The sequence below is a fragment of the Rhea pennata genome, chromosome 25, assembly GCF_028389875.1.
Source record: "Rhea pennata isolate bPtePen1 chromosome 25, bPtePen1.pri, whole genome shotgun sequence".
In the NCBI taxonomy this organism is placed as follows: Eukaryota; Metazoa; Chordata; class Aves; order Rheiformes; family Rheidae; genus Rhea; species Rhea pennata.
In genome coordinates, this window is record NC_084687.1 from 4,998,418 (window position 1) to 5,025,914 (window position 27,497).

Sequence of the window (27,497 nt, forward strand, 5' to 3'; positions counted from 1 at the left end):
ATGCCGGACTGCTGGGGAACGCAGCTCCATGGCCTGCAGGGCTGCTGGGGCCAGCCGAGCCCCATGGCGAGGGGACACTGGGAACTGCTGCCCTCGTCACAGGCCTCCCGGTGAGCAGGAACGCCGCAGGCTCAGGTGGCCACAACCCTCCGCTGTGCCAGCTCCAGCCGTGCCCACAGGAAGGCCCTTGTGCCACCTCCAGCCATGGCTATGGGAAGTCACCACACCACCTCCATCCATAGTCATGGGACACCCTGTGTCACCTCCAGCTGTCCATGATGCCTTTTGGTAGCTCTAAGAGGAGCTGGAGAAGGCCCTGAGCCACAGGAAGGGAGTATGGTCCAGGTTCGGTTTCAGACATGAATTTTAATTTAATTCAACTCTCATTAGGGGAAGACAAAAAATGGAAAATATTACACAATCCCAGCTGGCACAACTTTTGGGCTCGGGAGCCTCGCTCACCCCCTGCTTGCTGCTGGCAGCCTGCAGCTCACTGCCGAGAGCCCAGCAGGGTCGCGAGGCCCCGTCCCCCGGGCACAGGCTGCTCCGACCAGCGCGAGGGGTCCCAGGGTGCAGGTTACGCAGGCACAGGAGAGCCAAGCCTGGAGCTCGCTCGCTGTGTCCTGTCTCTAGCAGCACGGCTTGTCTTTGAGGTCACACCATGGAGCTGGTGTCTCCGAGTTTCTGCAGTAGCTGCAAGAGTGACAGTTCCTGATTAGCAGCCAAATCCTTCTGCGCATCCTCCAGCAGCTGTGGAGAGACCTGCACATTTGTGACCACGGATGCCTAATTCAGTGGAGATGCTGATTTGTATCACCCAGGGACTGCAAACCATGAGCTTCACATCCATACGTGGAAACCGTGCCCGGTGCCCTGCTCACCTTGTTCAGCAGTGGGATGTTTACCAACGTGCTCAAAAATCCAAAAGCCACTGGGAAAAAACTCCTGCATCAAAACACAAGTCTCAGTTAAGTCCCATGCCGAGGTGGCTCGCGGGGGGGAAGGGGGGGGTCTGCCTGAGCCGGGGGCAGCAGCGGGAGCTGCCGCATGTTCCCTGTCTCCCCATGCTGGCTCAAGACAGGACTGCTCTGGTGGGGTTTGCCAGGTTGGAAACCCCAGCTGCTCATGTAGTTGGAAGCTCACAAGGAACAGGCACTCGTTGGAGAACAAACCTGAAGAGGTTGATGAAGCCATAGGCTTCCAGCAGCATGCCCAGGAGGGGCCACCTCATGAGGACGATGAGGACCCCTCCCAGGAAGAAGCTGGTGCCCTTCAGTTTTGGCCTCTGGAAGAAGAAGGTGAACGTCCTTCTAAAGCCGATGATGAAGACCAAGCCGGAGAGGAAGAGGATCTAGCAGGAGGAAATGGGAAAAAACCTCTGCTTGGACAGCTTCTTTGCTCCTGCACTGGCACCAGCATCTGCTCCTCCAGCCAGGAGAGCCCCTCGGGTGCCATGGCCAAGCGCCAGCGGCCAGCAGGTCCCAGAAGCCCCAGCCTTGGGATACTCACATTTCCAAAGGCCAGGAGCACCGAGTCGAAGTATAAGAGCATCCCCAAAAGTATGAAGAAGAGGCCAAAGCCGACCAGTCCCACACCAATCCCTGCAGAGGATGGGGCCATGGTGAGGGCTCCGGCATGCAGCACGAGCCCGCGAGCCGGCGGCTCGGTGCCCCGCGTGGGGCTGCCGGCCCTTATCCCGCGTCCCAGCCGGGCTCTCGCCACGAGCCCGGGGCTGGGGGCCGCCACCAGGCTTGCCGCCGTGGCCTCTCCAGCCGCTCCGACCGGCCCCGGCTCCGAGCCGCGGAGCGTCCCTGGTGCCCGCGGGGCCCCGGTGCCGGGGCAGCGCCGCCCCCCCGCGCGCCACCCGCCCCGCTGGGAGCGACGGACTTACGCTGGAAGTCGGTCAGCGACACCATCTTGCCGGTCCGGGGCGGGGGCGAGGGCGGGCGCGCTTGCACGTGCTTCGCCGGCGCTGACCCTTGGAAAGGCCTTTAGTCCCCACGTCACCCCGCAAATCATTAACCCGCCCGGCAGCGCCCCGGGCGCAGCCGGCGCCTCCCTTACCCGCGGCTCGCTCCCTGCTCCGTCCTCTTGCTCCCGGGGAAGGACCCGACCGCGCTCGGCGCGATTCCCCGCGGGAGGCCGCGGGACTTGGGAGCCCCTGGGGCTCTCCCGGCTGCATCCAGCAGCGCCGAGCCGGGAGCAAGCCCTCGGCTCGAGGACCCGCTCCGCACGCTGTCCCTTTACCAACCAGCCGGTTTTATTCGTTAGCTTTACCCAAACTTGCAAAGTCCGAGTGCATCTTTTCCCCCGCCCCTATAAGAGCTGAATATTGAGCAGCTACATCTAAACTAAGCAATACTGGGAAAAACAACCCCCAAATAGGGAGGGAGAGAAAGCGCCATGAGCCACAGGCTGAGCTGGGGGCTAGGCAAAACCCGCTACAGCCATCTGCGCCCTGCCGCTTGGCCCCGAGAGCAAATTATTATCTGAGCTCGCCTTTATACAGAAGACACCGACACCGCACTGTTTCTTAGATACTTTTATTTCTCTAACACTAGCAAAAAAACCCAGAAAACAAACGTCCCCCTTCCCGCCCCCCCCAGTGCATAAATAGATTTCCTCCCGATGCAAATCCTTTCTCGGTTACAAGTCACTGGTATATGAAGTGTTATGAAAAATAATAACCAAAATAAAACTAAGAATTAAAATAACGGTTAAAAAAAACCCGGGTCCACAATACTGCAGTCGTGGGATCCCAGTGCATTGGGCAAACGCCTGGGGCCCGGGACGCGGGAGGGGGCGGCGCCCACGGGGGTCCCGCTGGGCCCGATCCCCCCCCCTACCCCTGCGGCCGGCGTAAAGGGGATTCGCTCCGCGGGGAGCCGGAGCGCCCCGATTTACGCGGGCCGAGGAGTCGGCGCTGGCCGGCGCCACTGCCTTCCGCCCCTGGGAAACAAACGCATCGCTGCTGAAAACTTACAGTTCTCTTTATATTTTATTTTAAATAAATTTGCTTTTAATAAAAGCAGAAAAAATATATATTTTTTAAATAGTTTCTTTTCTTTTTTTTTTTTTCCTTTTCCTCTGATAAACTGGCAAAGAATCTGCTTCCGTTACTCATTGCCAGGGCTGGTGCCAACAACCCTGCAGAGCGAGAGAAAATTAGCACAAAACAGTACCTCCCAGAAAAGAAGAGAAAAAACAAATATATATATATATATATTATAAATGTATAATTTCCATAAAACATATATTAAGGCATGTAATAGCAAAATAAAGGGCCAGCTTTATGAGCTAAGAGGGCTGCAGGAGGTTCCCGGAGTGGGGCTCGGGCTGCCTGGGACACTACGGGTATTGCTAAGATCGAGGAGCCCGGCGGGCCGGGCGCCGGGGACAGGGAGCAGGGACTTTGCGGGAAGCGCACGGACACGGAGCGGGGCGGTTTGGGGAATCGCGCTCCGGGAGACGGGAGGCGTCCAAGGGTCTGGAGCGAAACGGCAAGGCCCGGGGCCGAGACCTGCTGCCGGATTTTCAAAGGGGCCCGGTCCCACCCCGGCACACGAGCCCCTAGGAAAGCCGCTATGTCCAGGCGCCCGAGGCGGCGGGAGGGAGGCACGGACCAGCCGCCGGCCGCACGGAGGAGCCGCGGGACGGTGGACGGAGGAGCCCCGGGACGCTGGCAGCCCCGCCGCGGGCTCGCCGGCGTGTCGCCGGACGCGGCAGCCGCTGCCCCCGCTGCAGCCCGTGCGAGCCCGTGTCGCAGCAGCGCTCGTCTCTCCCCCTCTCCCATCTCCACCAAGGGGACACGGCCCGCCTGGAAGCGCTCGTCGTGCCCGGCCTGTTCCCGTCCCTCCGTCATCCCTGCGCGCACAAGGATCCCTGCTGAGCCCAGGGAGCGCTTTCGCGGCTCTGCCATGCCACCTCGCGCCCCAGCGCCAGCCCGCTGCACCGCTCCGCTATTCCCTTGCGACATGCCCAGGTCCCCGCGCAGACCTGCTGCTCCGCTCCGTGCCCACTGCTGTGCCGGACCCCCCTGCACCGCCCCGGCGCAGATCGCCCCACTTCCCCGGCTCCTACCCGGGCGCCTCTGCGGTCCCCTCAGTTCTCTTTCCATCCACCCCATCCCCAGCTCCTTCCTTCCTTCCTTCTGCTGGGCCGTGAGGAGACACAGGCAGACCAGGCTCTGCTGGCGACGAGCTGCCGGGATGCTGAAAGCAGTTTCAGGCAAGGACGCAGGGAGGGGAAGAGTTGCCAGGGAGCAGAGATGGAGCATCCACGTCCGGTAGAAGGTGAAAGCACCATCCATGGCAGGGACAGAAGAGCCTTTGTAGACCCTCAGGAGACCAACACACCAGCACGGAGAGCCAAGGGAGTCCTACTCCCCTCTGGTGCAATGTTGTCCTGGCAGGGCAACCATCCAGCTGTGCTGGGCACTACAGATACTGTTGCAAATCCCCCTGCCCAGATGTCCATGCTTTACCTAACTCCCTGGACACAACAGATCCTGCATGCAACAGCCTGCCCTTGCACCAGCTGGCAGCCTGGGGAGGTCTCCTGGTCCCCTCGGTACCGCGCTCCTGCTAGCTCCTGGCACCCGCACATCCCCTCCCGGCACCCGCACATCCCCCCGGGGCCGGAGCAGAGCCTGGGGCCGGGAGGGGCGGGGGAGCCGGTGCGAGGCCAGGCCTCCGCTGGCTGGCCGCGGCGGGTGCGTCTTCCCGCTCCTTCGTCCGGGCCGGTCTTGCCATTCGTGAGAGGGAGGGGGCCTGGGAGAACCGAAAACGATGGCCGAGGAGAGGTTCGGTGTCGTGCCGGGGGGCTAAAACGTGGCCCCGTGGAACTTGCCAGCGTTGGCGGCAGCCAGGGCTTGTGCTGGAGGGAGAGGAGAGTGCGGCTGAGCAAGGCACGGGCCTGCCGGCCCCGGCGCGGCCCCCGCCTCCCCGCCGCACTGGCTCGGAGCAAAACCTAGCAGATTCGCTCCCGTTCCTGGCGCTTGTGCAGCTCCCTGGGCAAAGGGGCTCTGCCCGACCTCGCAAGGCACCGCGTGCAAGCGGCAAGGGCCGCTCCCAGCGCCTGCCGCCGGATCGCGAGCGGATCCCTCCGCTTCCCCCACCTGGGGCTTTGCAATTTCTCCTGGCAAAAGAGATCGGAAGCGGGGTTGCGTATTTCCCCAACCGCTTGGGACCGTCCCGCCGGGCACCACGCTGATGCACGGCCCCAGCTGACCCGGCCCAGGGGCTGGAGCCCCGCTCCGTGGGGGCTTCACCACCGAGGACACTTGCGCTTGGTCCATGGAGGAGACCGGGCTGACGTGGCTCAGGAGACTGTTAGCTGGAGCAAGCAGCGATGAACGAACGCGGGGCGGAACAGAGCCCGGGAGGAGAAACGCCCCCCGCCCGTGTCCCCCCGGCCAGCAGGCTGCGATGGAGACAGCATGGGATGAAGTACAAGAGAAAAAGTGCTTACTTCATGGCTCAGACACGCATAAAATGGCTGCTGTCGGCGACCCGGGATGTTTCAGACGAGAGGGGGTTGGTCGGTGGAGTCGGGGAAGCTGGGGAGGTGGGAGGGCTTGGGGTAGCGCATTGAGCTGGAAACAAGAAATGGAAGAAGGGCGTGAAGAACACCAGCTGCCGGCAGCGGGGACGGAGGAGAAGAGGCCACACGGCAGGCAGGGGTTAGCGGAGGAGGAGAAAACGAAGAGGGAGGGAGGAAGGGAGGGAGGGAGGAAGCAAGCGTGGTCAGAACAGACGGACACGGCAGCGTCTCGCCGCGGCATGCGCACGTGAGCCCCGCGCAAGGATCCTCATGGACAAGGCAAGGCACGGAGCTGCCTGCAGGGCGGCAGCGGGCACGGCTCTCCCGCGGACGGGATCGCAGCGGGGCTTTCCTGCCCCGCGTCCAGCGGAGGGTAGATCCCAAGACAGCTCCGACCCCGGTTTACTTCCTCGGACGTGGCACTGCCTGGCGGGAAACCCCTGAAACGCCGAAGCGGAGCCCGGTGGGGGTGCCGCTGCGCAGAGGCATCGCCCGGCCGTGCCCCAACGCGCCCTGCTCTCCTACCCCCCAAAAAGCCCCTTTGCTCCTGCTGCCTCTCCTGCCCGCGGGCCGGTCCCGCGCGGGCTGCTCCTCCGACCTCTCCGGTTTGCCCGGCCGCCGCTATTCCCGCTCGGCGGGTGACCCCCTGCGGCCGCGGGCCCCGTGGGTGCCCCCCACCCCCCCGTGCCTCACCCGAGAGCATGCGGCCCCGGCGGGAGGCCTCCGCAGCCAAGGCGCAGGAGATCTCGATCCTCTTCTCCTGCTCCTGGAGCTGCGTCTCCGGGTCCGGGGGGGCGTCCACCTCGCCCTCGCTCAGCGGGATCACGTTCTGCAGGCTGCGGGAGAGCGTCGCCGTCACCGCCGCGGTGGCGCGGGGCCAGGAGGGCGCCTGCGTCACCGACCGCGGGGCTGGAGCGGGGCCGGCGATGGTCGCAGGGATGCCCCGGTGACGGGCACGGGCCCAGCCGCCTCACCTGGATTTGGCAATGAGGGTTTTTATCCTTTCCACCTTCTTCTGCTTTTCCTTCATCTCTTCGGGACTGAGGGGGGTGTCGGGCTCCAGCTCGATGTACCGCTCGGGGATGAGGACTTTGTCCGGCGTCGAGAGCTGGGCGCGGAGGGCAAGGGCTGAGCCGAGCGCCTGCCACCGGAGGACCCGTCCACCCCCTCGCCCAAACCCGCTCACCCTGTGTCCACAGCCCGCGAGACGTGTGCCGGCGGCCCCAGGACCGCCGAGGGCCCCGGGAGGAGGGCGGAGGGGCCCCGAGCTCTGCAGACCGGCCTCACCTCCTTATGGATGTCGACGTCGTAATGCTGCGGCTCCAGCTCCATCTTGCGCAGCCGGGCGATCTCCTCCCGGGGCGTCTCGTAGACCTTGCCCGAGTCCTCGGAGCGCAGCGCGGCCTCCAGGTCGGAGATGTCCACCTCGTGGATGCTGCGGTGCCGGCGCACCTGCAGCCGAGCGCAGCCCGCTGAGCCCTCGCCCTCCTCTTCCTCCCTCTGCCCCCCTGCTCCCACCACCTGTGGGGAACGACCCAGGCTGGGTGCAGCAGCCCCGGACCCCTGTCGCCCAGCCCGCGCGGGAGACTCACCACCTTGTAGGAGGCCGGCGCCCTGGTGCCGGGGGTCTCGGGCTGCTGGCTGCCCGGGAGCTGCAGGCTCCGCCGCTTCTCCTTCATGGAGCCGCTCTGGTGCCGTTTCATGCGGTCGATCTGCTCCTCCACGCTCATTTTCGCCTTCGCCTCGGTGGCGAACACGGCGCTCTTCGGCCTCTCCTGGGGAGAGCCCGGCCAGCCCCGCGGTCAGGCCCCTCCGCGCGGAGCAGGGCGCACGGGCCCCGCGGCCCCAAACCCTCTGCCGGAGACGCCGGCGAGCGGGGCGGCACCGAGGCGCGCGGCTGGGCCGCGAGCTGCCCCGCGGCCCGGCCCGGCCCGGCCCCCCACCCCGGCTAGCCCGGCCCCCTGATGCTGCCAGCCCGGCCACCCCCGCGGTCCTACCCGGGAGCCGAGCCCGTTGGCCGTGCCGCCGGCGCTCCTCCGCACCACGCCTGCCGCCGGCGCCGCCGCCTCCTCCGCCGGAGACTTGGTCCTGGGGGGGACGATGCCCACTGCGGAGGAAAACAAAACGCCGGGCTGGAACCACCGCTGGGGACCAACGGGAGCTCACGGAGGGGGAGCGGCCGCCCCGTCGCGGCCGGGGGCCGAAGGCGCCGCGGGCTGCGGAGGGGAAGGCCGGAGGCCAGGCTGCAAATGCTCCCCGCGGCCCAGAGGCGCAGGGACCGCGGGCCCCGGCCGCAGCGGCACCCCGCGGGGCCGTGGCGTGCCCCAGGCCACGCACCCTTGTTGAGAGCCGCTTGCTTCTCCGCATCCTGCTCCTGCCGGCTCTGCAGCAGCGGCCCCTCGGCGGGCGAGCCGGGGGCGGCCGGCCGGGGCCCGTCCTTCTTGCTCTGCTCCGAGCTCGCTTTAAGCTGCGGAGGGAAAGCAGGTTCCCGGGTGAGCCACGGCCCGCGCGGGAGCCGCGCTCTGCCTGGGGACGGACCCGCCGCTCTCCGCGACCAGGGGGCCGGGTACGGACCGCAAACGTGCTCCCGGCAAGCAGACGGACGCACGGATGCCAGCCGGGCCGGGCCAGCCTGGAGAAGCCAAACCCGCGTGCCCCAGACACGCTCCACCAGAGACCAGGCTTGGAGGGCTTTGCAGCACCAGCTACAGCCGCCTGGTTCATCGGCGCCGGGCACAGCCGACTGCTGTCCTGGCAGGAGAGACTCCCGCGTGGGGACAGCTTCCTGCACAGGCAACGCGGGTGCTTCCTCTCCCGCTGCCCCCGGGCGCCGGGGGATGGCAGGGTACAGCGGGACCCCCGCGTGCCTCTGCAGAGCTGCCGCATCCCAACGCCCCTTACACAGCCCGCGCCAACACGCGGCCACCAGCGCGCTGCCCTGCCGGCGCCCGGCTGCCGCTGGGCACCACCTACGCCGGCGGGAGGGGATCCCGGTCCCCCCCAGCCTGCCTGGCGGCACAGACGCCCGCGTCCTCTGCGCAGCCTTTCCCCGGGCGGGAGCACTGCTGAGGCTTCGCCAGGCAGTCCCAAGCCTGCGTCTGCCAGGCGGATTGCTCCCAAACCAGCCGAGCTCGCCGGCACGGGGGTTTCCAGCCCCCAGCGCAGCGCGGAGCGGTGCCAAGCGTGCCGCAGGAGAGAGCAGAGGGCAGAGGAAAGCAGAGAGGCTCGAGGCAGGTTGGTGCAGCATCCTCTGGGCGGCCAAGAGGAGCGAGTCTGACATTGCCCGTCCCGCGCCAGGACGGCGGAGGCAGAGGACCGGAGCGCCCCGGCGAGGCTGCCGCGGGGATGCGCCCGTCGGAGGGGCTGGGTACCTGCCGCCCGCCTGCCCAGAAGCTGTCCCTGCGCCACGCTGTTCCTCCCTGCCTGTCCCTGCGGCTGGGAGGGGACGGGCAGCCCCGTCGCCCCGGCCCCCACCTCGGGAAGGGGCTCTGCTCCGAGGCTGCCCCGGAGAGGTTTCGGTACCTGTCCCCTCTTCGCCTCGCCGCCCTGCTGCCAAGAAGGGGAGGTGGGGTACGGCCAGAGGCGGCCCTCGCTAGGGAGCGGAGGAATAGTCGGAGGAGACTCCAGGGGTACATATGACTTGGGAAGGGGAGGTCGAGGCGGGCCTGGTTCCTGGGGTGGAGAGGAGCAAGAGGCGTGAGAGCAGTGAAGCTGAGGCAGGAAGGAAAAGAGAGTTAGAGAGAGACAGAGACAAAAACCAGCGGAAGCGTCAGGCCGGGAAAAGGAGGAGGAGGAGGGAGAGCAGCCGGTCCCTGCTCCCCGCGGTGCTCGGCGGGCTCAGCCCTTCCCAGGGGCCCCGCGGTGCCGGTCCCCGCCGCGGCCGTGCGCCCCGGGGAGGCTGCTCTGGCTGCAGCCCGCTCCACGCCAGGGCTCGTGGAGGCCGCTCAGCCTCTCCCCAGCTCAGACGTCGGCATCACCTTCGCACAGGCGACGTGCGAAATCTGCGCCCAGGTTCGACCCCCGACTTCGCACGGGAGAAGCTAGGAGCTGAGGGACGCCGGCACTGCAGAGCCCCCGGCGCGGGCGGCGAGAGGGGGCCACGGTGCTAGCGGGAGCCAGGGCTGAGCGATCTCAGCCTGCAGGCTGCTTGACACGGGGTTGCAAAGCCCAGGAACAGGCGCTGCAAGCGGGGAGCACCAGCCCTCGCGGGGAAAGCGCCCAGCCCACGCACACGGCCAGAGCGGTCCCCCCAGGCAGAGCCGCGTGCGAACCCGGCCACGCTCTGCACCCCGCTGCCCACCCGTCACCCGGAGAGCGAGGGGTCGGGCCGGCCCGCGCTGGGCAAAGGCTCTTTGGGGCCCCGGGCAGCCGCCTCGGCTCACTCACCTCGCCGGGCCCTTGCTTGGTGGGCGAGCCCTGGGAGCCGGAGACGAGGGAGAAGGGGCTCAGGGGGCTGGTGAGGCTGGCCGAGCTCAGCGGGCTGGCGGGGCTGTTGGAGCTGTACGTTCCCGAGGGGCCCAGGGCCACTGCCGAGGAAAGCAGAAATCAGTGCATGCACCGGGGTGTGGGGCTGCTGCAGCGGGGAGGGGGCAAAGCTGTGCCAGCGCGTGCAGGGGCCGCGTCGAGCGCGGCCCTGGCTCCGCGCGGCCCCACTGGGGTTTACGGGCCGGGCAAGGGCAGGGACGGAGCGTGCTCACCTCTGTGCTTGGCTGTGTCGGTGCCACGGGACGGGTTGTTCTTCCTCAGCCCCTCCATCACGTCCTGGATGCGCCAGATCTCCTTCTGGATCTGCTGGTTCAGCATTTCGTTCTGCAGGGGCGAAAGGCCGTGGGCAGAGCGGGCAGAGCGGGCAGAGCGGCCCCGCTGCCAGCCCTGCCACGTCCCCAGCCCCAGGGCGCTTCGAACCAGTGCATCTGCAACTCGATTCCTGCCGAGAGCCGCTCTCGGCTCCCTCTGGGCATGTGCTCCAGGCTGGGGCAGGGAGCTGCGGCCACAGAGCCCCAGGAGTGTGGGGCATCGCCGAGGGCACCTCTGGGCTACAGCACCCAGGGGAAAGCGCCAGGGCGCCTGTGCTTCCTGCACGCCTCAGACTCAGCGCCACCGGTGCCGTTTGCTCCTGTCCACGGGCAAAGCAGGATGCTGAGGTCTGAGCACGGAGCAGTCGTTTGCAAAACGGCTCCTCGTGGGACCGGATGGTCGAAGGAGCTGGGAGACTTCCACCTCGGAGGGGCTGGCAGGGGCAGCCCTGCTGCGGCCGCGCCGGCGCTCACCTGGATGTCCAGGTTCAGCTGCTCCCAGAGGTCGTCGTGCAGGGCGGACACCTCGCTCTCCAGGCTCTCATACTCGGCAGTGCTGTTGGCCAAAGCCTGTGGAGGGAGGGGGATTAGGAAGGGTTTCGCCTGGGCCAGGGGCTAGCAGCTCCTTGCAGCGAAAAGCAGCCCCGGGCCAGCACAGCGAGGGAGCACCCAGGAGAGCACAGGGAATCTGCTCCCAAAACGAAACCCGGACCTCCAGCAGAGCCTGCAAGGCGGCGGCAGCAGTGGGACACCAGCCCTGGCCACGTCTCGGACAGGCTGCACCTTTGGGAGCAACCCGTCCCGACGGCACACTGGGAACGGCCGAGGCGGAGCGGGAGCCGGGCAGAGGGAGCGGTGCCTGCGCCCGGGGCCGGGGTGATGGCGCGGGGCAGGAGCTGGCAGCTGAGCTGGAAGCCGGAGCCACAATGGCTCCCGGCACGTGCGCCAGCTCAGCGCCGCAAGGGTTCATCGGCTTTGTGCCCGGCGAGAGACTTCGGCTCTTTGGGGATGCCAGTGAGTCGAGGGGATTTTGCTCCTCCTTCCCCTCCGTGAACAGAGGGAAGACTCTGATCCCGCGGGCGGGGGAGACGTGCCTGCTGCCGCGCCAAGCGGGTCCCCGCCGCCCCCCGTGCCAGCGGTGCCCCGGTCCTGCAGAGCAGGAGGAGGAGGAGGGCTGCGTGGGACGAGGAAGGCCGCGCGGGCGGGGGAGCCCGTTACCGTGCTGGCCTGGGACAGCTCCACGCGGATGTTGATGAGCTGGTTCTGGAGCGATTCCTTCTTGTGCAGCAGCTTCTCCGGGTAGGCCGGCTGGCTCCCGAACATCTCCAGCTCCTGGTGGGTCCCCATGAGGGCACTCTCCAGGCTCTCCTGGCAGGGACGGGAGGGTGGCACAGCCGTGAGAGCCCTCACCACGGCCCTCGCACCACACCAGCCTCAACCCCGCTGCCTCGGGGACCCTGGGGCACGTCAGCGTGCCTCTGCTGATGGGGGAGCAGCAGACCCTCTCCTTACACACGCACCATCACACGGCAGCACCGGGTCTGCGGTGTGGCCAGGGTGTCTCTGCCCGGCTCAGGAACACCCCACCAAGCCATTCCCAAGAAAATGGGACACTGCTTCCTCGCCACGATGATGCCACCCGGGCACGGCCAATGCCTTGCAGCCAGGCTTGTCCCTGGACGGCCACCCAGCTCCGGGCCCAGGGGCATGAGGCGGAGAGGCAGCATCCTCCGTGCACCACGTACCTTCTCCGCTCGGAGCTGCTGCACCAGCCGCTCCTGCTCCCGCAGCACTTTGTTCTGCTCGCAGAGTTTCCCCAGGAGCTTCTGTCCCCAGGCAAGAAAAAGAAAGGGAGGAAAAGTGATCAGAGCGCGGTGTGCACCAGGTGTTTGTGCAAACAGGTCCGTGCATGGCATTCGCTCAGCTGGAGCCAAGGCCCCTGGGAGGAGATGCGACACCCCAGGCCTGCATGGCCAGCCAGGACGTGACCCACTGATGGGGCAACGCGCCGATGGGGAGGGTTTGGGGCCTGCCGGGCTCATCGCAGGACCTCCCCGCCAGGCAGGGCGAGACACGGGCCAAATCTGAACACGGAGCGAGACCAAGCAACGAAGCTCCGAGCACCAGCACGCGGCAGAGAGGGGGGACAGGCAGGACAGACGTGGGCTCTTACATCCGTGTCTTGCTCGCTTATCTTGTAGGCGTGCAGCGTCTCCCTGTAGGCGTCCGGGAAGGGCGTCACCTGCAAGGACAGCGAGGGGTGAGCGCTGCCCCGGCTGCGCTCGGAGCGGGCCCTTTTCCTGCCCCGCCGGGCCGCCCTGCGCCGCGCGGAGCCGCCGGCTGCACCCGGCCGCCGGCGAGGCAGGCAGAGGTGACGGGCTCTGCTCCGCGGCGGAGCGGCGCCGCGGGATGTCCTCACCGTCCCCGAGCCCTGCCTAGCGCTTAGAGCAAAGGCTGCAGAGCCGGAGCCTCTTCCCCATTCCCAGCTCCGATCGGCTGGCGGAACAGGAGGAATTAACCGGAGACGAACTCCCCGCAAGACGCCAAAAGCTCAGCTAAAGGGGATGCCCTGCGAATTTTCTAACCGCCTGGAGTACTACAGGCAGGGAAACACCAGCAGAAAGATTAAGCCATAATCCCACGGAGCAGAGCTGCACCACCGATAAATCGGCAGCCACATCAGGGTCTATTTACCACCCAGCTTCTCACTGAATCATTTTCCTTTCCTCGAAATCTAAATTACTAATGGGACTTCACCAATTAAATGCCTCCAAGATCTCGAGATGAAAGGCCTACGATAGGAAGAAGGGCTCGTTATTGCTAGAAAGCAAGATGCTACTTCAGAGCAATTTAAAACCACAGACGATGCAAACAGAGCTGAACTTGGGAAATGCCCAGCTCGGCTCGAGGCAGAGTCTGCCGCACGGGGACCCTGCTGTCTCCGGGCAGGGAGCCCGGCCAGCAATAGCAACTCGGCGCCTCCGGTTTCACCCTCCAGCAGCTCCCTGCTCCACTTGCACAGCGGATGGGAACAGGCACCTTCCCCATCGTCTCAAAGCCACCCAACGCATCGCCCGGCCACCACACAAGCCAGAGGCGTCCAGCCCCGAGAGCCTTGGGACCCCGCCGGACCCGTGGTCGCATCCCTGGCCGGGCTCGGGGTGGGCAGCGCTCGGGGCCAGGTGGGCCCCCCGCACCGGCAGTGCGTGATGAGGTGTGCGCACGAAGGACGCGACCCGCACGCGTACGGAGCCGCGGCCCGATGCCTCTGCAGCTCTTCGCGTGCTCCAAGCAGGACGACAGTGCTCTGGACTGGGTTCCTCTCATTTCAAGCGAGCTCTTTCTCCGTGCCTCTTCAACGCATGAAGGCAGACGGAGGGTGAGCAAAGCGCCTGAGCCCAACCAGACCAAGGCAGGGAGCTCAGGACTTCTACATCCCCAACTTGCGCTTTCAGGACGAGGATTTATGGGGTTTTAAATGGCTCATGGATGGATTAGCAAAGCCTGTGATGGACTAGCATGTCCCTGAGAGCAGGATGTGCTGGAGCCATATGGATGCTGGAGTTTCAATGAGCGGAAATGCCGGGAGGTGAGCTTGCGGATGGATGGCGTGGAGGCTGCCATGGTCTGCCATGCAGAAGCAGCCGGGGCAGCCCTGCGGCGGCAGGGCGGCTGCGAGGCTTACTTGCATGTAGAGCTGAGCCCTAGGGGAAGAGTTCTCCACCATCCTGTTCACCATACTGATCAGAGTTTCGCTCTCGCTCATCTGCGACAGACAGGGAAGGAAATTTCAGAGGTCAGCACAGACTGCGCTTCCACCTTGCCAAAGGCCCATGGTGCGGCGTGCTCAGATGAGGGAGGCTCTGTCCAGGACACCTCGGGCCACCACACCACAAGGTGCCACCTCCAAGACACGTCCTGGAGGCTCGAGCCATGTGGGGACAGCAGCCCCGGGCCACCGCCGCTCCACTTTGTGCAGTCAAGAACGTCTTTGGCTGGTTGCCTGCCCTGAAAACTTAGCGGGGGGAAAACAGAGATAAAACCCAGCCAGCACCACGCTGGACACCACACTGCACGCACAGACACAAGCTCGGCACAGAGACGCCCACGACTGCAACACGCACATGTGGTCCCAGCAGACAGACAAGCAGTCCCCAGCCCCGCCGGTGGGTGGGCTGCTCCAGCGTGGGAGCCGGGGGCTCCCGCGGAGACGGCGCGAGACGTTTCGCTTGCCCGCTGCTTTCCAAGCACAGCGCAGCGCAGCTGCCGAGTCCTCCGGGACTTCACCTCGCTTCAGATGGGGTGGCCAGGCAGACCCCAGCGGTTCACGCCTCCACCACTGCCAATTTTTTGCTGCTCCCTGGCAGTGCGTTGCTGCCAGGGACCCGCCGGGGTGACGGCTGCAGGGAGCTTTGCTACAGCTCGGTGGAGCTCTTCAAACAAACACAACCAGGGTTCGGCCACCTTCTCGGCATGAGGAACCCCCTGCAGATGTGCTGCAGGGTGCCGCAGACAAGAGGCAAAGCGCCCCGTGCTCCGCGATGCTGCCTCGTCCCTCCAGATCCAAGGGGCGATGGTAATTTAAGCATAGGCTTATGCAAACCAAGGGCCAAAGCCATGTTTGGGGCCAGTCAGCAAGGAGGGATGCAGCCCAGGGAGCCATGCCAGCACCAAACCGCCGGGCACGGGCCCAGGCTCTCCCAGCACAGCCCTCCGGCCAAACGAGGAGAGCAAAAATAATAAAGCAGGAAACTGCTTTAAAAACAATGAAGCAAACTGTTCTAAAAAGAGATCCTTGACGGTGACATTTTGAATTAGTCTCTCCAGAGGCCAGGAGGAGAGGAGGAGGAGAAGGAAAGCCTTTTTAGGGAGCGTTTTAAAGAGGCTCCGAGAGCGAGCATTGCTGCCGACGGCTGTGAAATAATCCAGGGAGCTTTCATTGCACCGAGCGCTCCCGCTTGTCTTTGGCTCTGCTCCAGGGCAGACACAGATCTTGGTGATTACTGCACTGATGGGGATTTGCAGACTAATGAGATTGTCTCCGGAGCGGCTCCATTAGAGCAAGCCCGGATTTTGCAGGCGAGCGTCGGGCTGCAGCGCGGACCGTCTCCCCCACCCTCCTCCTCGGTTTCAGACCGTGCCCGCAGTTTTCACCCCGATGCGCCTGCAGATGCTTCCCAGAGTTTTTCCCTCTCCCTGCTGCTGGGCTAGTGTCAGCTCGTGGCCCTCCTCCAAACACAGCCTGGCACGCAGCGACGGGGCGGCGCGCGGCCGGGCCTGGGAGCTGCCGCTTTGCTATCCGTGCCCGGGGACGCTTCAGGCCGGCCCCGCGCCAAGCCTCGCAGCCTTCGAGGGTGCACGGCGCTGGTATGCCACCGCAACGGCCTCTCGGCCGTACGGCCCCCCACGGCTCCCTCGCAGGCGCCTGCGCGCCCCAGCTCGCCCTCCTGCCTTACCCGACAAATCTCAGTGCTCTTATTCCTCCCACCGCGATGGAGGTCGCCTGGACTGCGGGAAAAGGGACGTTGGGAGGGCGAACGCCGACCTGCCTCTCCCCTTCCCAGCCTGCCGGGCAGCCCGGGACCCTTCCCTGCCCGCCGCGGGCTGACGCGTGCCCGATCGGCCACCCGCGGCGGCTCGCTAGCCCCTGCCCGCTGCGCTCCGCTCGGCGCCGCAGAGACCGGCCCAGGGCAGGGGTCTGGAGCACGGCTTCCCACCTCGCCTGGCGCCCGCAAACGGCGCTGGCCGCCGGCCCGCCTAGCTGCGGCCCCCGGCTCCCCCCGACACACAGCACACATCGACCACCGGCGCCAGCACAACACAACCGGGCCGTCACGGGGGTGCCGCCAAGCAATGAGCAACCCTACGGGTGGGAAGGATGAAGAAGCAAACCAAAGACGACTCGTGCTGCTTTGATGCCAAGAAGGGTGAGGGATGGATGTCAGGGGAAGGGAAGGGGACGCAGCGTGGGGACAGGGCACACGGGGGTGTAAGCAGCATGAAGTTTGCAGCCAGCTCTGCCTACCTGCTGGTCCAAATACTCTAGGTTTCTTTGCAACTGAAGGTCTAAAAGTTCATCCTACCAGGAGCCAGCAGACATGCGGCAAGAAACGAACACACAAAACAAATAAAAGAAGAAGCAAAGCAGTTAGGTGAAGGCTGTAGAAATGCAAAGCCTTCTTGGCCGGAGAAGCGAGGCGCCACCTCCTCCGCACCGCGCGGGGAGGGCGGCCGTGGACGTGCCCTGCGGGAGACCCGCGGCCCTCCCAGACTCACAGCCGGCAACGCTCCCCCCCCGGCTGGCGCACGCTAGCGGCTAACGGGCTCCTCCAAAGCAGCGCGGCCCTTCCCTCCTGCCCCGCGTCCCGTGCCACGGGACGGGCAGTGGCAGAGGGACTTATGGACGGAGATACCTGCTTCTCCCTCCTCCAGCGGCCGGTCCTGCCCCGTGACTCAGGGCACGCGCGCTCCGCGGGGCCGATGCGGCGGTCCGCGCCGCCCCTTCGCCTCCCACCGCGAGCCTCGCGGCCGCGGTCTCTCCACCCTGCCGTGCCGGGGGGCTCCCGGCAAACCCGCCCTCTTCCACGGGCCTCCACCGAAAGCAGCAAAACCCTACGCACGGCGCAGGGCGAGGAGAGGAGCGGCGAGGGGACGGAGCCGGGCACGCGGCCGGCCCCGTCCGCGAGGCGCTCAGCCCTCCAGCCCGTCCCACCGCTCTCCCCGGCTCGGGACCTCCTGGCGTCACCCTGCCGGCTCCAAACCCTCAGCAGTCCAAGGGGAAACCAGAAGCGAGGAAAAAGCCGAAGTGAGGAAGCAAGGAGGGAGGAGAGGCGGCAGGCAGCGGAGCAGCCGCCCCGCACCCTCGCCGGGAACGGCCCCGCGGGCCGCGTCGGGACTGGGCTGCGCTGGGTGACGAGCCCGGGCGGCATCGCGGGTGCCGACCCGCCCCAGACCAGCCTCTCTCGGACCCGTAAAGCTGCTGTTGGACCGAAGCGGCTTCTTCCTCTGTCGCCTAAGCAAGGACCTCCCGAACCCCTGGCCTGGCCCGCTCCCGGGGACGGCAGGGTGGCACGGGTGGCCCGTCCCCGATGCCAGCGCACGCTCCAGACATGCCACGCTGCCCGGGCCACGGGCCACAAGCTCAGCCCGGCTGCCCCGGGAGCATACGTACCATCTTGTCGTGGACGGTGGGGGACGCCGGGTAGTGGAACGGGTACATTCCTGCAGGGACGGGCCGCCTGTCGCCCAGGTAGTCGTACTGGGAAGAGAGGAGACCCCCCCCGCAAACCGCAGAGACGTGAGAGGGGTGCAAGGGCTGACCCCGGCAGGCCTCGGCCGGCGGGAAAGCGGAGGTGCCAGCGGGCACTCGGAGCGTTGCACCGCCGCCACGGCGCAGCCTCGCGCTTGCAGACCCCCAGCCCCACGGCAGGGTCGGGGCCGGGCTTTGGGGCGCAGCAGCCCAGCCGGGGATGCCAGCGCTCCCCCCTGCCCAGGACGGGGCTCACGCAGGTCCCTCCCGCCCTGGCTCTCCACCACGTGCCTGCGCGGGAGCTCGTCGGCGCAGGAGCAGCCGGGAGGGCAGGACCGCGACCTGGGCACCTCCGCATGACCACAGGGGAGGACTGGGGGTCAGGATCCGATGCTGCCAAAAGTCTCGGTGGCATTTTGAGGCTGGGCACCGCGGAGGAGGCGGCTCGCTCCGCCGCAGCGTCCCTGCTCCTTAAATCCCCCGCGATGCTTCCCTCCAACCTCCCAGGTCCCAAGTGGCGGAAGGGCATTTACCTTGGGAGAGCTGACCGACCGCCTCATCATGAAGGCAGCCGGGTCGGCGTAGATCTCCTCTCCCCGGGGCGGCACCCTCTCGAAGCGGGCGCTGGGCGAGCGGACCGGCGAGTACAGGCGGGAGCGGCTGTAGGAGCCCTGGCTGGGCGAGCGGGGCACGGAGCGCGAGCGGGGCTGCAGCGACATCCGTCGCAGGGAGCCCGAGGCGGCGTCCACCTCGTCGTAGTAGGCTGGCTGCCGGCCGGGGCCGGGGCCGGGGCCAGGGCCAGGGCCGGGCAGCCAGAGCGGGACGTCCTGCCGGCCGTAGCCCGGGTGCTCCTTCCACTCGCGGAGCTGGTAGGGGCCCCCGTTGCGGAAGGAGTGGCGCTTGTCGTCCAGCGCCCAGGGCGGGCTCACCCGCTCGTAGGCGGGCATGGAGCAGATGCTGTCGGGGCGCACCCCCGGCGGGTAGTACTGGTAGTCCTCGGGGTACTGGGGCGAGTAGGGGGAATAGTAGTCGGGCACCCGGCGAGACACGGGGAAGAACCTGGTGGGGCTGCGAGGGAGAGAGCCATGAGAGCCGGGCGAGCGGCGGGGTGCTGCCCGGCCCCCCGGGACGCCCCCGGCTGCGTTTCCCAGTTGGAAAGCACGGCAACTCCGCGACCGACACCAGCGCCCGGGAAGCCGGCTGACGTGGCTGCAGAGCCGGCTAGCGCCGCTGCACGGCGGGGGGGGCTTCGTCCCTCCTCCCGAGCGCGCCCCCCAAAACGCGCCCCGCTTGGCCTGTCCGGGGGGTCCCCCGCACAGCTCGCAGCCTGCACGTGGGGACAGCAGGGAAGGAGGTTTCCTGACCCTGGGAAGGGGATAACGCAGGAGGGAGGGGACGTTCCCGGAGCACCGCCGGGAGGGTGCCCAGCGGCGCTCACCTCCGCAGCTCCTCGGGCGGCACGTTCCCCCGGCGCAGGTTCACCCACTGCTGCAGCTGCGTCATGGAGCTCTTCCGCTGGGCGATCTTCTCGGGGTTGGTGCGCGGCGCGAAGCCCCGGCGGTGCGCCGCGCTCTCCCCGTCCGGCTGCGGGTAGGCGGTGCTGCCGGGGCGGCTCGGCGACGCGTAGGGCCAGCCGTTGGGCTGCGCCGGCCGCTCCACGCCGCCCGGCGCCCGGGGCGCCTCCGGGTACGGGCTGCCGGGCTCCGAGGGCACCTCCTGCCCCGCGACGCCGTTGGCTTTGGCCAAGGGCTCCTTCTTGCTCTCCGTCCTCTCCGTTTTCCTCTCGCTCTTTTCCGAGCCCCGGCCGTCGCCCTCCCCCCGGGTCTTGGCGTCGGGGTCGGCTTTGGGGTGCTCCCGGTGCGCGGCGTTGCGGTGGTGGTGGTGGTGCTTGCTGGGGGGGATGTTTTCGGAGTCCGTCTTCTCGTGTCTGGTGGAGACGCGTGAGGGCGTTACCTTCCTGGGTAACATCCCGCCCCTCCCTCCGTCCTGGGGCCCCCGCGCACCCCCGGGGCTCCCCAGCCGCAACGCACGGCGCCCGCACCCCGACCGCGGGGGCCTGGGGCCGAGGGACGCTGCTGCGCCCCACGCAATGGTGCGGGGCGACGGCCCGCGCTGACCTCTGCGCCGGTGGGATCTGCACCCGGGCGGCTTCGCCCATGGCTTGGATCCAGGATTCCTGCTCCTCCGTGTTCTCGGCGCTGAAGAAGTAGGTCCGGATGCCGGCGTGCTCGGCCTGGGGAGACAGGGACTGCTTGTTACGCGCCGGCGCCGCCTCCGCCCAGCACACAGTCACCTGCAGGGAGGCAGAGAAGTGGGGAGAGAGACAGACAGGCGAGTGAGAGCTCCGCTTCCACCCGGCCGCGCCGGCTCGAGGGCTCCTGGAGCCGCAGGAGAAGTGGGGCCGGCCCCCAGCCCCCCCCCTCGAGCAGCACCCGCTCTGCAGGCACCCCTCAGCAGCGTGCCACGCGGGCCCTTTTCCCTTTCCTCGGCGAGCCCGGGGTTAGCTGAGGATGCAGCGGGAGACTTGTGCTTGTTATCTTTAAAGAGCAACTTGTCAGCAGCAGAACTGGTTGCACCTCCAGCCTCACAGCAGCGACTGCCAGTCGCCAAAAGGCACCGGAGCATTACTTAAACCAGCTTTTGCAACCTGGTCTTGACGAGAAACATCTCTGTTCCTCCTGGTTTCTGGTGGCATCTCGCAGTGCACCTGCCAAGCAGCCACAGATGGTCGCAGAAGGGCCAGGTCTCGCTGCAGGGCACCAGCTTCCCCCTCGGGACCCCTAGCCACAACCCCGGGAGCCAGAGGCACACGCGAAGGGGCACGGGCCCCCCATGCAATCGCCATCAGAGCTGCTCAGGACCAGCTTTGCCTGCTGCACCAGAGCCCTGGTCTGGGGCCAGGGCCCGGCTCTGGGGGTGCACTGAGAGTTAGTGGGGTCCCCTTGGGGGACTCGGAGGCAGACGAAGGGGTTCACTGCTCCCTGGGCGAGCAGGAGCACTGGCTGGAGCACTATAATTCATGCAGGGCCAGGGGGAAGGTGGCTTCTCGACCCAGACAACATTTGAGGGGAAAAAAGTTCCCTTTTGGACCATGATGTCGGTGCCCACTCTCCACCCTGTGCTACAGCAGTGGGAAAGCACAGCTGGTTATTTGTGGCCTTTCTGAAGCTTCCACCTTCCCCCTCTTTGCAAAGGGATGGGATGCAGCAAGGAGAAAGGAAAAGAACAGATTTTTTCCTGGTTTAATTTCTTTAAATCTAAACAAAATCGAGGGTTCTGGTTAAGACTCTCTGCTGGGTTTCCATTTCCCCTTCCCCAGAGGGCTGGCAGCCGTGCCGGCACCCCAGCCCCGGGGGACTCCTGCTGCCTGGCTCCTTCAAACCCCAGGTCCTGCAAGCTCCATGCAGCTCGGAGCGCTCTGCAGGGTCAGCAAAAACCGCGCGGACTTGTCCCGTCGATCAGGGAGAGCGGGGTGCGCGAAGCATGCCGGCAGCCCCGCGCCTCCCGCGCCCCTCTGCATGCACTCAGAAACGCGAGAGCATACTACCTAGCTGGTGGCTGGGCGCTGGCGTGGCGGACGGGCACGCGGAAGAGACCTCCTGTCCGAGGGGGATCCTCGCCCGGGCAGAGAGGAGGAAAGATAGACAACAGGTCAAACCACCCGGCAGGACACCACGGGGAGAGGCGCGGGCTGGCGGAGTGCCGCAGGACCGCGCCGCTTCGGCAGCCTCCCCTTGCTCTTAGGACCCTCTCTGCCCTTCTCCACCTTGCTGTGAAACCCTGAAGGCGCATCAGGATCAGGGGGCTGTAACGGTCCCTGTTTTGGGGCAATCTGGGTGCAGATGAAGCACCACAGCTCTAGCCAGAGGACGGGGTGCACCGGAGGTGTCATCTCTCCTGCCATCCCCAGGAGGGGCTGTCTGCCCAGCCGTGCCGTACGGGCCAGCGCCGGCACCGCTTGCAGGATTTCAGCCTTGCCCGGAAGCCGAGCCGGAGCTGCGGCACGGACAGCTCTTCTGACAGCAGGTCTGAGATGATCTTCCTTTCTGAACAAAACCATCCACCAAAGCCCTCGCGTGCAGGTGAAAATATCCACAGCTCCGGCACTTAACGGAACAAAATCAGTTTGCGAGAACTGGCTTGGCAAGGCTCCCTTCCCACCAACGTCACAGCCCAGGAGACGCTTCAGCACTTCTGGGTCAATTCCTTGCTGCCGCCCGCGGCAGACGCAGGCTCAGACACCTCGCCCCGGAGCGCAGCGCCGGCACGAGGCCTCGGGCGAGCCCGCGGGCACCTCCCGGACGCCGCCAACCGCGGCTTAAACGCAGCTTAGAGGTTGAGGGGTCCGCGCACGCGAGCCAGGACCGCACGGGCGCGTGCGCCACGTACAAGACCTGGGGTTGAGGCACTACTACTCTGCTACTATTCGTTTTGTTCGGGTCCATGTGCACGGGCGTCCGTGAGCGCACGGAGAGGCACGGGGCCGGGTTCCTGCGGCCCCTGCCGTGATCACGCGCAGGAAGACGTGTCCTTGGGCTTTGCACGAGTGTGCCCGAGCGCAAGGCACCGTGCACCAGCGCGTGGGCAAGCACGTGCCCCCGGAGCATCGCTGGCCTCTTCCCGGGGGAAGGGGCCGGAGAACCCCGCTGCAAGCAGCCTCCCTGCCCCAGCAGCTCTCCTCTCCTGTGGCCAGGGCCGACCAGCAGAAACCAGCGCCGGGCGAAGCCCCGGCAGCGGCTCTTCCCCTCCCGTCGCACGCCAGACAGAGCGAGCTCAAAAGCCGCAAGCAGGGAGCCAGCGAGGCCACTCTTGTGCCCAGCGGGGAGCAGCCGGCCGGCGGGGTCGAGCCCCACGCCTGGAGGGAGCCACGACTGTGGGGGACGCCGCTTTGCCCCAGCGGTGCCTCAGTTTCCCCAGGAGGGGAGGGAACGGCTGCCCACACGGGCATTTGCTAGTGCAAAGCAAGGCTGACGGGACGTCATCCTGAAGGCGCTCAGCGTCAGCAGGGAAGCGAGAAGAGGGAGCGTCAGGGACCCCGCGAGCGCCGCCACTGCCCCGCGCCGGCACGCACTGACCTTGAACGTGTGCTTCCGGCTGATGTTGTCCGAGGGCTGCACGGCTGCCACGCGGAAGCTGAGCAGGGGGATGCTGCCCAGGACGCTCTCCTCCTTCTCATCTGGTGGGCCAAGCAGGAGGAGAAACGGGGTGGTCAGGGCGCCTGGGCAGGGTGCCACGGCTGCCTCCCGCGGGCGCTCCCCGGCGCGCTCCCACCCCCGCTCCCGCGGCTCGGCCCGCAGAGCCGCCGGGGATGAAGCCCTGGGGTCCCCGGCGCAGCAGACACCCGCGAGCAGGGGCTGCCTGGGCGCCGCGCGGTCCCGGCCCGCCCGGAGGGTTGTCACCTCCTGCCGCTGGCCTGGCCCCTTCGCCCGGCGCCAGCGAAACCCGCTCCACGCCCGAGAGCAGCCCAGGTTGGCATGCAAGCACTGTGCGCGGCCCCTGCCGGGCAGCGGGGTCCCGGGGGCACCCCAGGGTGGGCCCTTGGCCACCCACCTTTGTAGTAGAAGAGGCAACGATCCACTAGCACGAACCAGCGCTTGTTCCACTGCTTCACCCCTGAGCTGGCCTGCGAGAGAGGCGGCAGTGAGAGGCGCCGCGGGGCCAGGAGCGCCCCGGCACAGCCGGGCACGGCGCAGCGCGGCGCCGGGTACCTGCTTGTAGAGCCAGCCGCTTTTGGTCACCGCCGCGTTGGGGTTCCTCTTCATCGAGTTGGAGCGCTTCCCAAAGGCGATGCCCTTGCGGGACGGGCGCGAAGCCTGCGGAGGGGCAGAGAAGCCGCTCAGCGCCGGGGACGCCGCAGCCCGCCGCGCCGCGCCGCGCGGCTCCGGGCACCCACCCGGCCTCCGGGGCGCTCCGCGGCCGCCTCCGACACCATGGCGTGGTTGGATGGCTCGCTGGGGACGGTCGCCAGCCGCTTCCCGCCTGCTTTGCTGGACATGTCCAAGGAAGGCCTGCGGCACAGGGGGCAGGAGGAGGAAGCGGCCATCAGCGGAGCCGCCTTTCCCCACCCGCCCAGAAACCTGCCCGGGATCACTGGACCCGCTCCGGACCCCCCCAGCCCACCTCAGTCCCCCGTTGCAACCCGGCCCGCAAATCAAGAGAGCCTGAAGCCAACCTACTTTTGCAAGTCAAACCCCGAGTTTTCCTCCGGGATCCGTCCCGTCACTGGGTGCAGGAACGTGTTGCGCCTCTCATTGTGGCTGGAAGACACGGAGGCGGCGCGGCGGAGTCGGCGGCGTGGCGGGGACGGCGCAGGGACGCGTCGCCCCTGGCTGGCGCCCGCCGCCGAGCTCCAAGAGCACCCGGGACCGGGCGGCCGCGTCCCCCGAGCCCCGCGAGGCGCCGCCAGCCGCGGAGCTCGCCTCCGCACCGCCTGCTGCCGACCTGGATAAAGCACCTGCTTGCGTCTCCGTCACCCACCCAAACTCCCTCCCTGCCTTCGGCAAGGGCGCCGGCAGCACCTGCGTGGGCTGTTCGCGGGGTTCGGCTGACGAACTTGTAATTTTAACTTGGTGCAGTGCCATGTTTCGGGTGTCTGAACCCCAAACCCAGTGGTTTGCCTCCAAAAGCTTCCCCCGAAACGTCACCCCCCGAAGGCGCCCCTTGCACTTGCTGCCCCAGCGCCACGGCTCGCTTTCTGCGAACGTGCGGTTTGCACGAGCTCTGGGGCGGCCTCCCCGGCGCCAAGCACACCACGAGGCACCCGAGCACCGCGGAGCGGGGCCGAGCTCCTGCCTCGGCCGGGAGGATGCAGACCGGACGGGGAGCACGGCCACGGTGCAAAGCGGCTCCCGCCCAGAGCGGCTCCCTGGAGCTGCCACCGACCGCCCCGGGCCCCGGCCGCTGTGGCAGGCGAGTCCCAGCAGCGGAGGCAGGATTCACCGGGCAGGATTCACGCAGAGCATGCACAGGGGATCCCAAAAAGCAGATGAGTCGTTAACCAGCAGTGACACCCCGACGTCGCCCCCCTCCTTCCCCCGGTTTGCCTTGCCGATTTTAGAGGCGTTTGCCAAAATACCCTCAGCAGAGCAAGCGCAGGCTCACGAGGCACGCTGGGGCAAGCTGAGCGGCGCTGCCCGCCGCCCCCACGGCCCGGCCCGGCCCACGAGACGCGAGCGCCAGGCCCCGGAGCTGCTGCCGTTCCAACCACGCGCAGGCGCTGGCGAAAGGTGGCCGCCCGGGAAGGGCTGGCGCTACCGGGCTTTCCGGTGCGGCGCCGGGACGAGCAAGGCAGGGCTCCGGCTCGGCTGCGCTCACCAAGTCTGCCTCGTCCCTGCCCCATCCCGCGGAGCCGGTATTCCCGGGCCAGCCCTCCGCGGCACAAGCTGGCTGGGGCAGGGAAACACATCCAGCAACCGCTTTTAGCGAGAGAGAAGCCCTCGCTGTTAAGGTTTTGTCTGCCGGGAAGGACGAAGGGCATCTGCACCGGCCCCAGCCGCGAGCAGCCCGTGCAGGACGCGCGCCAGCGGCGGCACGCCGAGGCGCACGCGGGACTTCACGGCACATTTTGAATCTGGCCCGCAGCCACCTGGTTGCGAAGCATCAGCAGGTGAGAGGCACCGCTCGCACCGAAAACCTTGAGCTCTCCTTGCTGTGACGAAGCAGAAGCCCACGGAAGGAGCAAGGCCCGAGGCCGGGGCTCCATCACACCTCGCTTGCATTGCCCCGACGGGAGCACGGGCGCCTCCGTGCCCTCCTTCCCGCAGCCGCCGGGCCGGGCCGGCACCGCACGCGGGCCACCCGCGAAGCCAACAAGCAAGCAGCCAGCGTGCTGCCGAAGTGCCGAGCGTCAGCAAAACAGGGAAAGTTGGAGCAAGAAAACGCAGCTGCCAAGACCATCCCGTCCGCACGCGCTTCACCCTGAGCCTGGGCTCCAGCCAGCCTCGGAAGACGCTAAGTGCTTTCTGCCAAAAAAAGCCCTGCTGAGAGGCGCTCCCCCTCGCAGGTCCCGGCCCGGCCGGGCCACCGAGCCGTCCTCCTCCACGCCACCCTCCCCTTGCTGTAGGTCACCTTAAAACCCTTTGCAAAGCACAGGCAGCCCCAAAGCGAGGGGCAGACCCGGCTCCACGGCCCGGGCAGCGCCGCCTTTCCTGCACCCTAATGACCCAGTTGTCTGCACCGGGACCGGCTCCTCGTCCCACGCACCCTGCTCGGGTGCCGTGCACCCACCGCCCAGGGCTGGGGCCACTTCCAGACTGTTTGCCCCACGGCTGGTGCCGCTGGAGGGGCAACAGCGAGACGGTGACAGGGGCTGGTTACAGGCGACGCTGGGAGACAGGGACGGTGCAAACACTGGCAGAGCACCGCCAGCAGCCCCGGAAACGGGGGGCTGCACCGACCTCCCGGCACTGCCGGTCCGCAGCTGGGGACGTCCCCTGCGAGGGTCTGGCTCTGCCCAGCAGGTTTCTAAAGATAAACCCCGGCCGGCGTCCCCCCTGCCCGCCGCCGCGCCGGCACCCGTCCTTTGCAGCGCCCGCAGCTCTGCTGGCATCGACCCAAGCACCTCCTGCCCCCTCCCCACGCTGCCCTCGCCCACCACCCCCGGGGGCCGGCGAGAGCTGCGGAACTGCCTGGGAACCTCCTTAAATCACCGCCTCGGAGCGGCTGCCGGGGCTGACCCCGCTCCTCCGTAAACTCCCGACTTAACATCTCCTGCCAAAGCACTGCAATGCAGCAGACGCTGCCCCGGCTGGAGCGCCCCCGGCCGCCGCCGCCCCCCCGGTCCCCCCACCGCCCGCCCCGGGGGTCCTACCTCACCCGGCGGTCCGCCCGAAACTTCAGCATGGTGCCGGCGTGCCCGCGGCAGCCAGCGCCGCTGCGGGTGAGGGGGGGGTCCCGCGCCGGCCCCCGCCTCGCTACGGCCCCCGGGAACGGGCCGCGGGAGCGGCGACGCCGCGGCGCGGGCAAGGGGAGGCCGGGGGCGGCCCACGGGGCTCGCCGCGGCAGCCCCCGGCCCCGGGGCTCGGCGCCGGCGGCATCGGCTCGCCTGCCGCGGCCCCGCTCGCCTGCCCTCCTCGGCGCGAGCCGGGAGCTCTGCGGCTCTCCCCGCGGGCAGCGGCTCCCGCGCCGCGGCACGCCGGCACGCCGAGCAGGGCGGCGATGACAACACAGCTCGCCGTCACCTCTCCTCTCCTTGGGGAAGGGAGCCGGCAGCGCCGCACGCGCGCCGCCTCCGCGGGGACGGGGCTGCCGGGCCGCGGCGAGGCAGGGACCCGGGCAGCGGCTGGAGGGGGAGGCAGCCCCGCCGCCCCCGCCGCCGCCGCTGCCTTGCAGGGTTTACCGGACTCATCCCAGCCTCCGGCTCCTGCCCCCAGACCGTCCCTGCTGCCCCGGGGACACTGCGTCGCTTTGCCGCCGGTGCAAGGAGGGAAGCCCAGGGAGCAGGACCGGCGCGGCGTGGGCCAACGCGAGCGCAGACATCACGTAAGAGGGAGACGGGCCCCACGGGGCTGCTGGCAACGGGGCTTTGCGCCCCCCGGCCGGGTCCTGCTAGGTGAAAAGCCCGTTGCACCCGCCGGGTCCGGGGCCAAGGGGGCGAGCACTGGAAGCAGGATTGGGGGTGAGCCGCCGCGGGACGGGTCCTCCGCTTCGGGAAGCGAATTCCCGTCCGTCAGGGCTGTTACGATAACACGCGGGAGGGGAGGGAAGGCAGCACGGACGTTTCAGAGACACCTCCAAAGAAGGAAGCAGAGTGCACCAGGCCAGCTGGCTCATGTCATGCCGCGTCCCCGCGCTGTGTGCACCCCGGCTCCCACGCCGGCGCCCCCGCCTCCCCCACAGCCCCTCCCGAGCCCCTCGCCGAGAGCGGGCCGGGACGGTCCCGTGCAGCGGCGGTTCCTGCTAGGTGCCAGGGA

The 27,497-nt window shown here is 67.6% G+C and overlaps 2 protein-coding genes across 9 annotated transcripts; both read right to left on the minus strand.

The window, feature by feature from the left end:
• Positions 1 to 654: 654 nt before the first annotated feature.
• Positions 655 to 1,916, minus strand: GOLT1A (golgi transport 1A). The gene is made up of 5 exons (XM_062595127.1): positions 1,892 to 1,916; positions 1,510 to 1,601; positions 1,173 to 1,351; positions 882 to 945; positions 655 to 693 (listed from the first exon to the last, which is right to left on the minus strand). The coding sequence occupies exons 1-5, from the start codon at positions 1,914 to 1,916 to the stop codon at positions 655 to 657; spliced, it is 399 nt and encodes a 132-aa protein (XP_062451111.1).
• A 1,293-nt stretch (positions 1,917 to 3,209) lies between these two features.
• PLEKHA6 (pleckstrin homology domain containing A6) lies at positions 3,210 to 26,417 on the minus strand. 8 transcript variants are annotated; one of them, XM_062594976.1, is made up of 27 exons: positions 26,396 to 26,417; positions 23,763 to 23,843; positions 23,480 to 23,594; positions 23,295 to 23,399; positions 23,137 to 23,209; positions 22,662 to 22,762; positions 19,704 to 19,819; positions 19,025 to 19,513; positions 18,120 to 18,654; positions 17,509 to 17,595; positions 16,363 to 16,416; positions 14,023 to 14,103; positions 12,511 to 12,579; positions 12,083 to 12,163; positions 11,556 to 11,705; positions 10,812 to 10,907; positions 10,239 to 10,350; positions 9,928 to 10,067; positions 9,064 to 9,213; positions 7,879 to 8,008; positions 7,539 to 7,648; positions 7,134 to 7,316; positions 6,829 to 6,993; positions 6,516 to 6,649; positions 6,235 to 6,377; positions 5,470 to 5,593; positions 3,210 to 4,875 (listed from the first exon to the last, which is right to left on the minus strand). In XM_062594976.1, exons 3-26 carry the CDS (start codon positions 23,579 to 23,581, stop codon positions 5,478 to 5,480), a joined length of 3,522 nt encoding a protein of 1,173 aa, XP_062450960.1. In that variant the 5' UTR covers positions 23,582 to 23,594; positions 23,763 to 23,843; positions 26,396 to 26,417; the 3' UTR covers positions 3,210 to 4,875; positions 5,470 to 5,477. The 8 variants fall into 8 exon arrangements, with proteins under 8 accessions (XP_062450960.1, XP_062450958.1, XP_062450959.1 ...); XM_062594974.1 differs by having other exon boundaries at positions 19,704 to 19,879; XM_062594975.1 differs by lacking the exon at positions 16,363 to 16,416 and having other exon boundaries at positions 19,704 to 19,879.
• Positions 26,418 to 27,497: the final 1,080 nt, after the last annotated feature.

What these genes read in the sequence shown, in the direction of transcription:
- PLEKHA6 (XM_062594974.1), bottom strand. Translation starts at nt 23,581, where the DNA reads ATGTCCAGCAAAGCAGGCGGGAAGCGGCTGGCGACCGTCCCCAGCGAG. An exon ending in AGCTGTCCCAGGCCAGCACG is followed by an intron (nt 10,908 to 11,555) that starts GTAACGGGCTCC and finishes CTCCCTCCACAG; the next exon opens with GCTTTGGCCAACAGCACTGC. An exon ending in CCAAGCAAGGGCCCGGCGAG is followed by an intron (nt 9,214 to 9,927) that starts GTGAGTGAGCCG and finishes TCTCCACCCCAG; the next exon opens with GAACCAGGCCCGCCTCGACC.
- GOLT1A (XM_062595127.1), bottom strand. Translation starts at nt 1,916, where the DNA reads ATGGTGTCGCTGACCGACTTCCAGC. An exon ending in TGCTCCTGGCCTTTGGAAAT is followed by an intron (nt 1,352 to 1,509) that starts GTGAGTATCCCA and finishes TCCTCCTGCTAG; the next exon opens with ATCCTCTTCCTCTCCGGCTT. An exon ending in ACATCCCACTGCTGAACAAG is followed by an intron (nt 694 to 881) that starts GTGAGCAGGGCA and finishes TCACTCTTGCAG; the next exon opens with CTACTGCAGAAACTCGGAGA.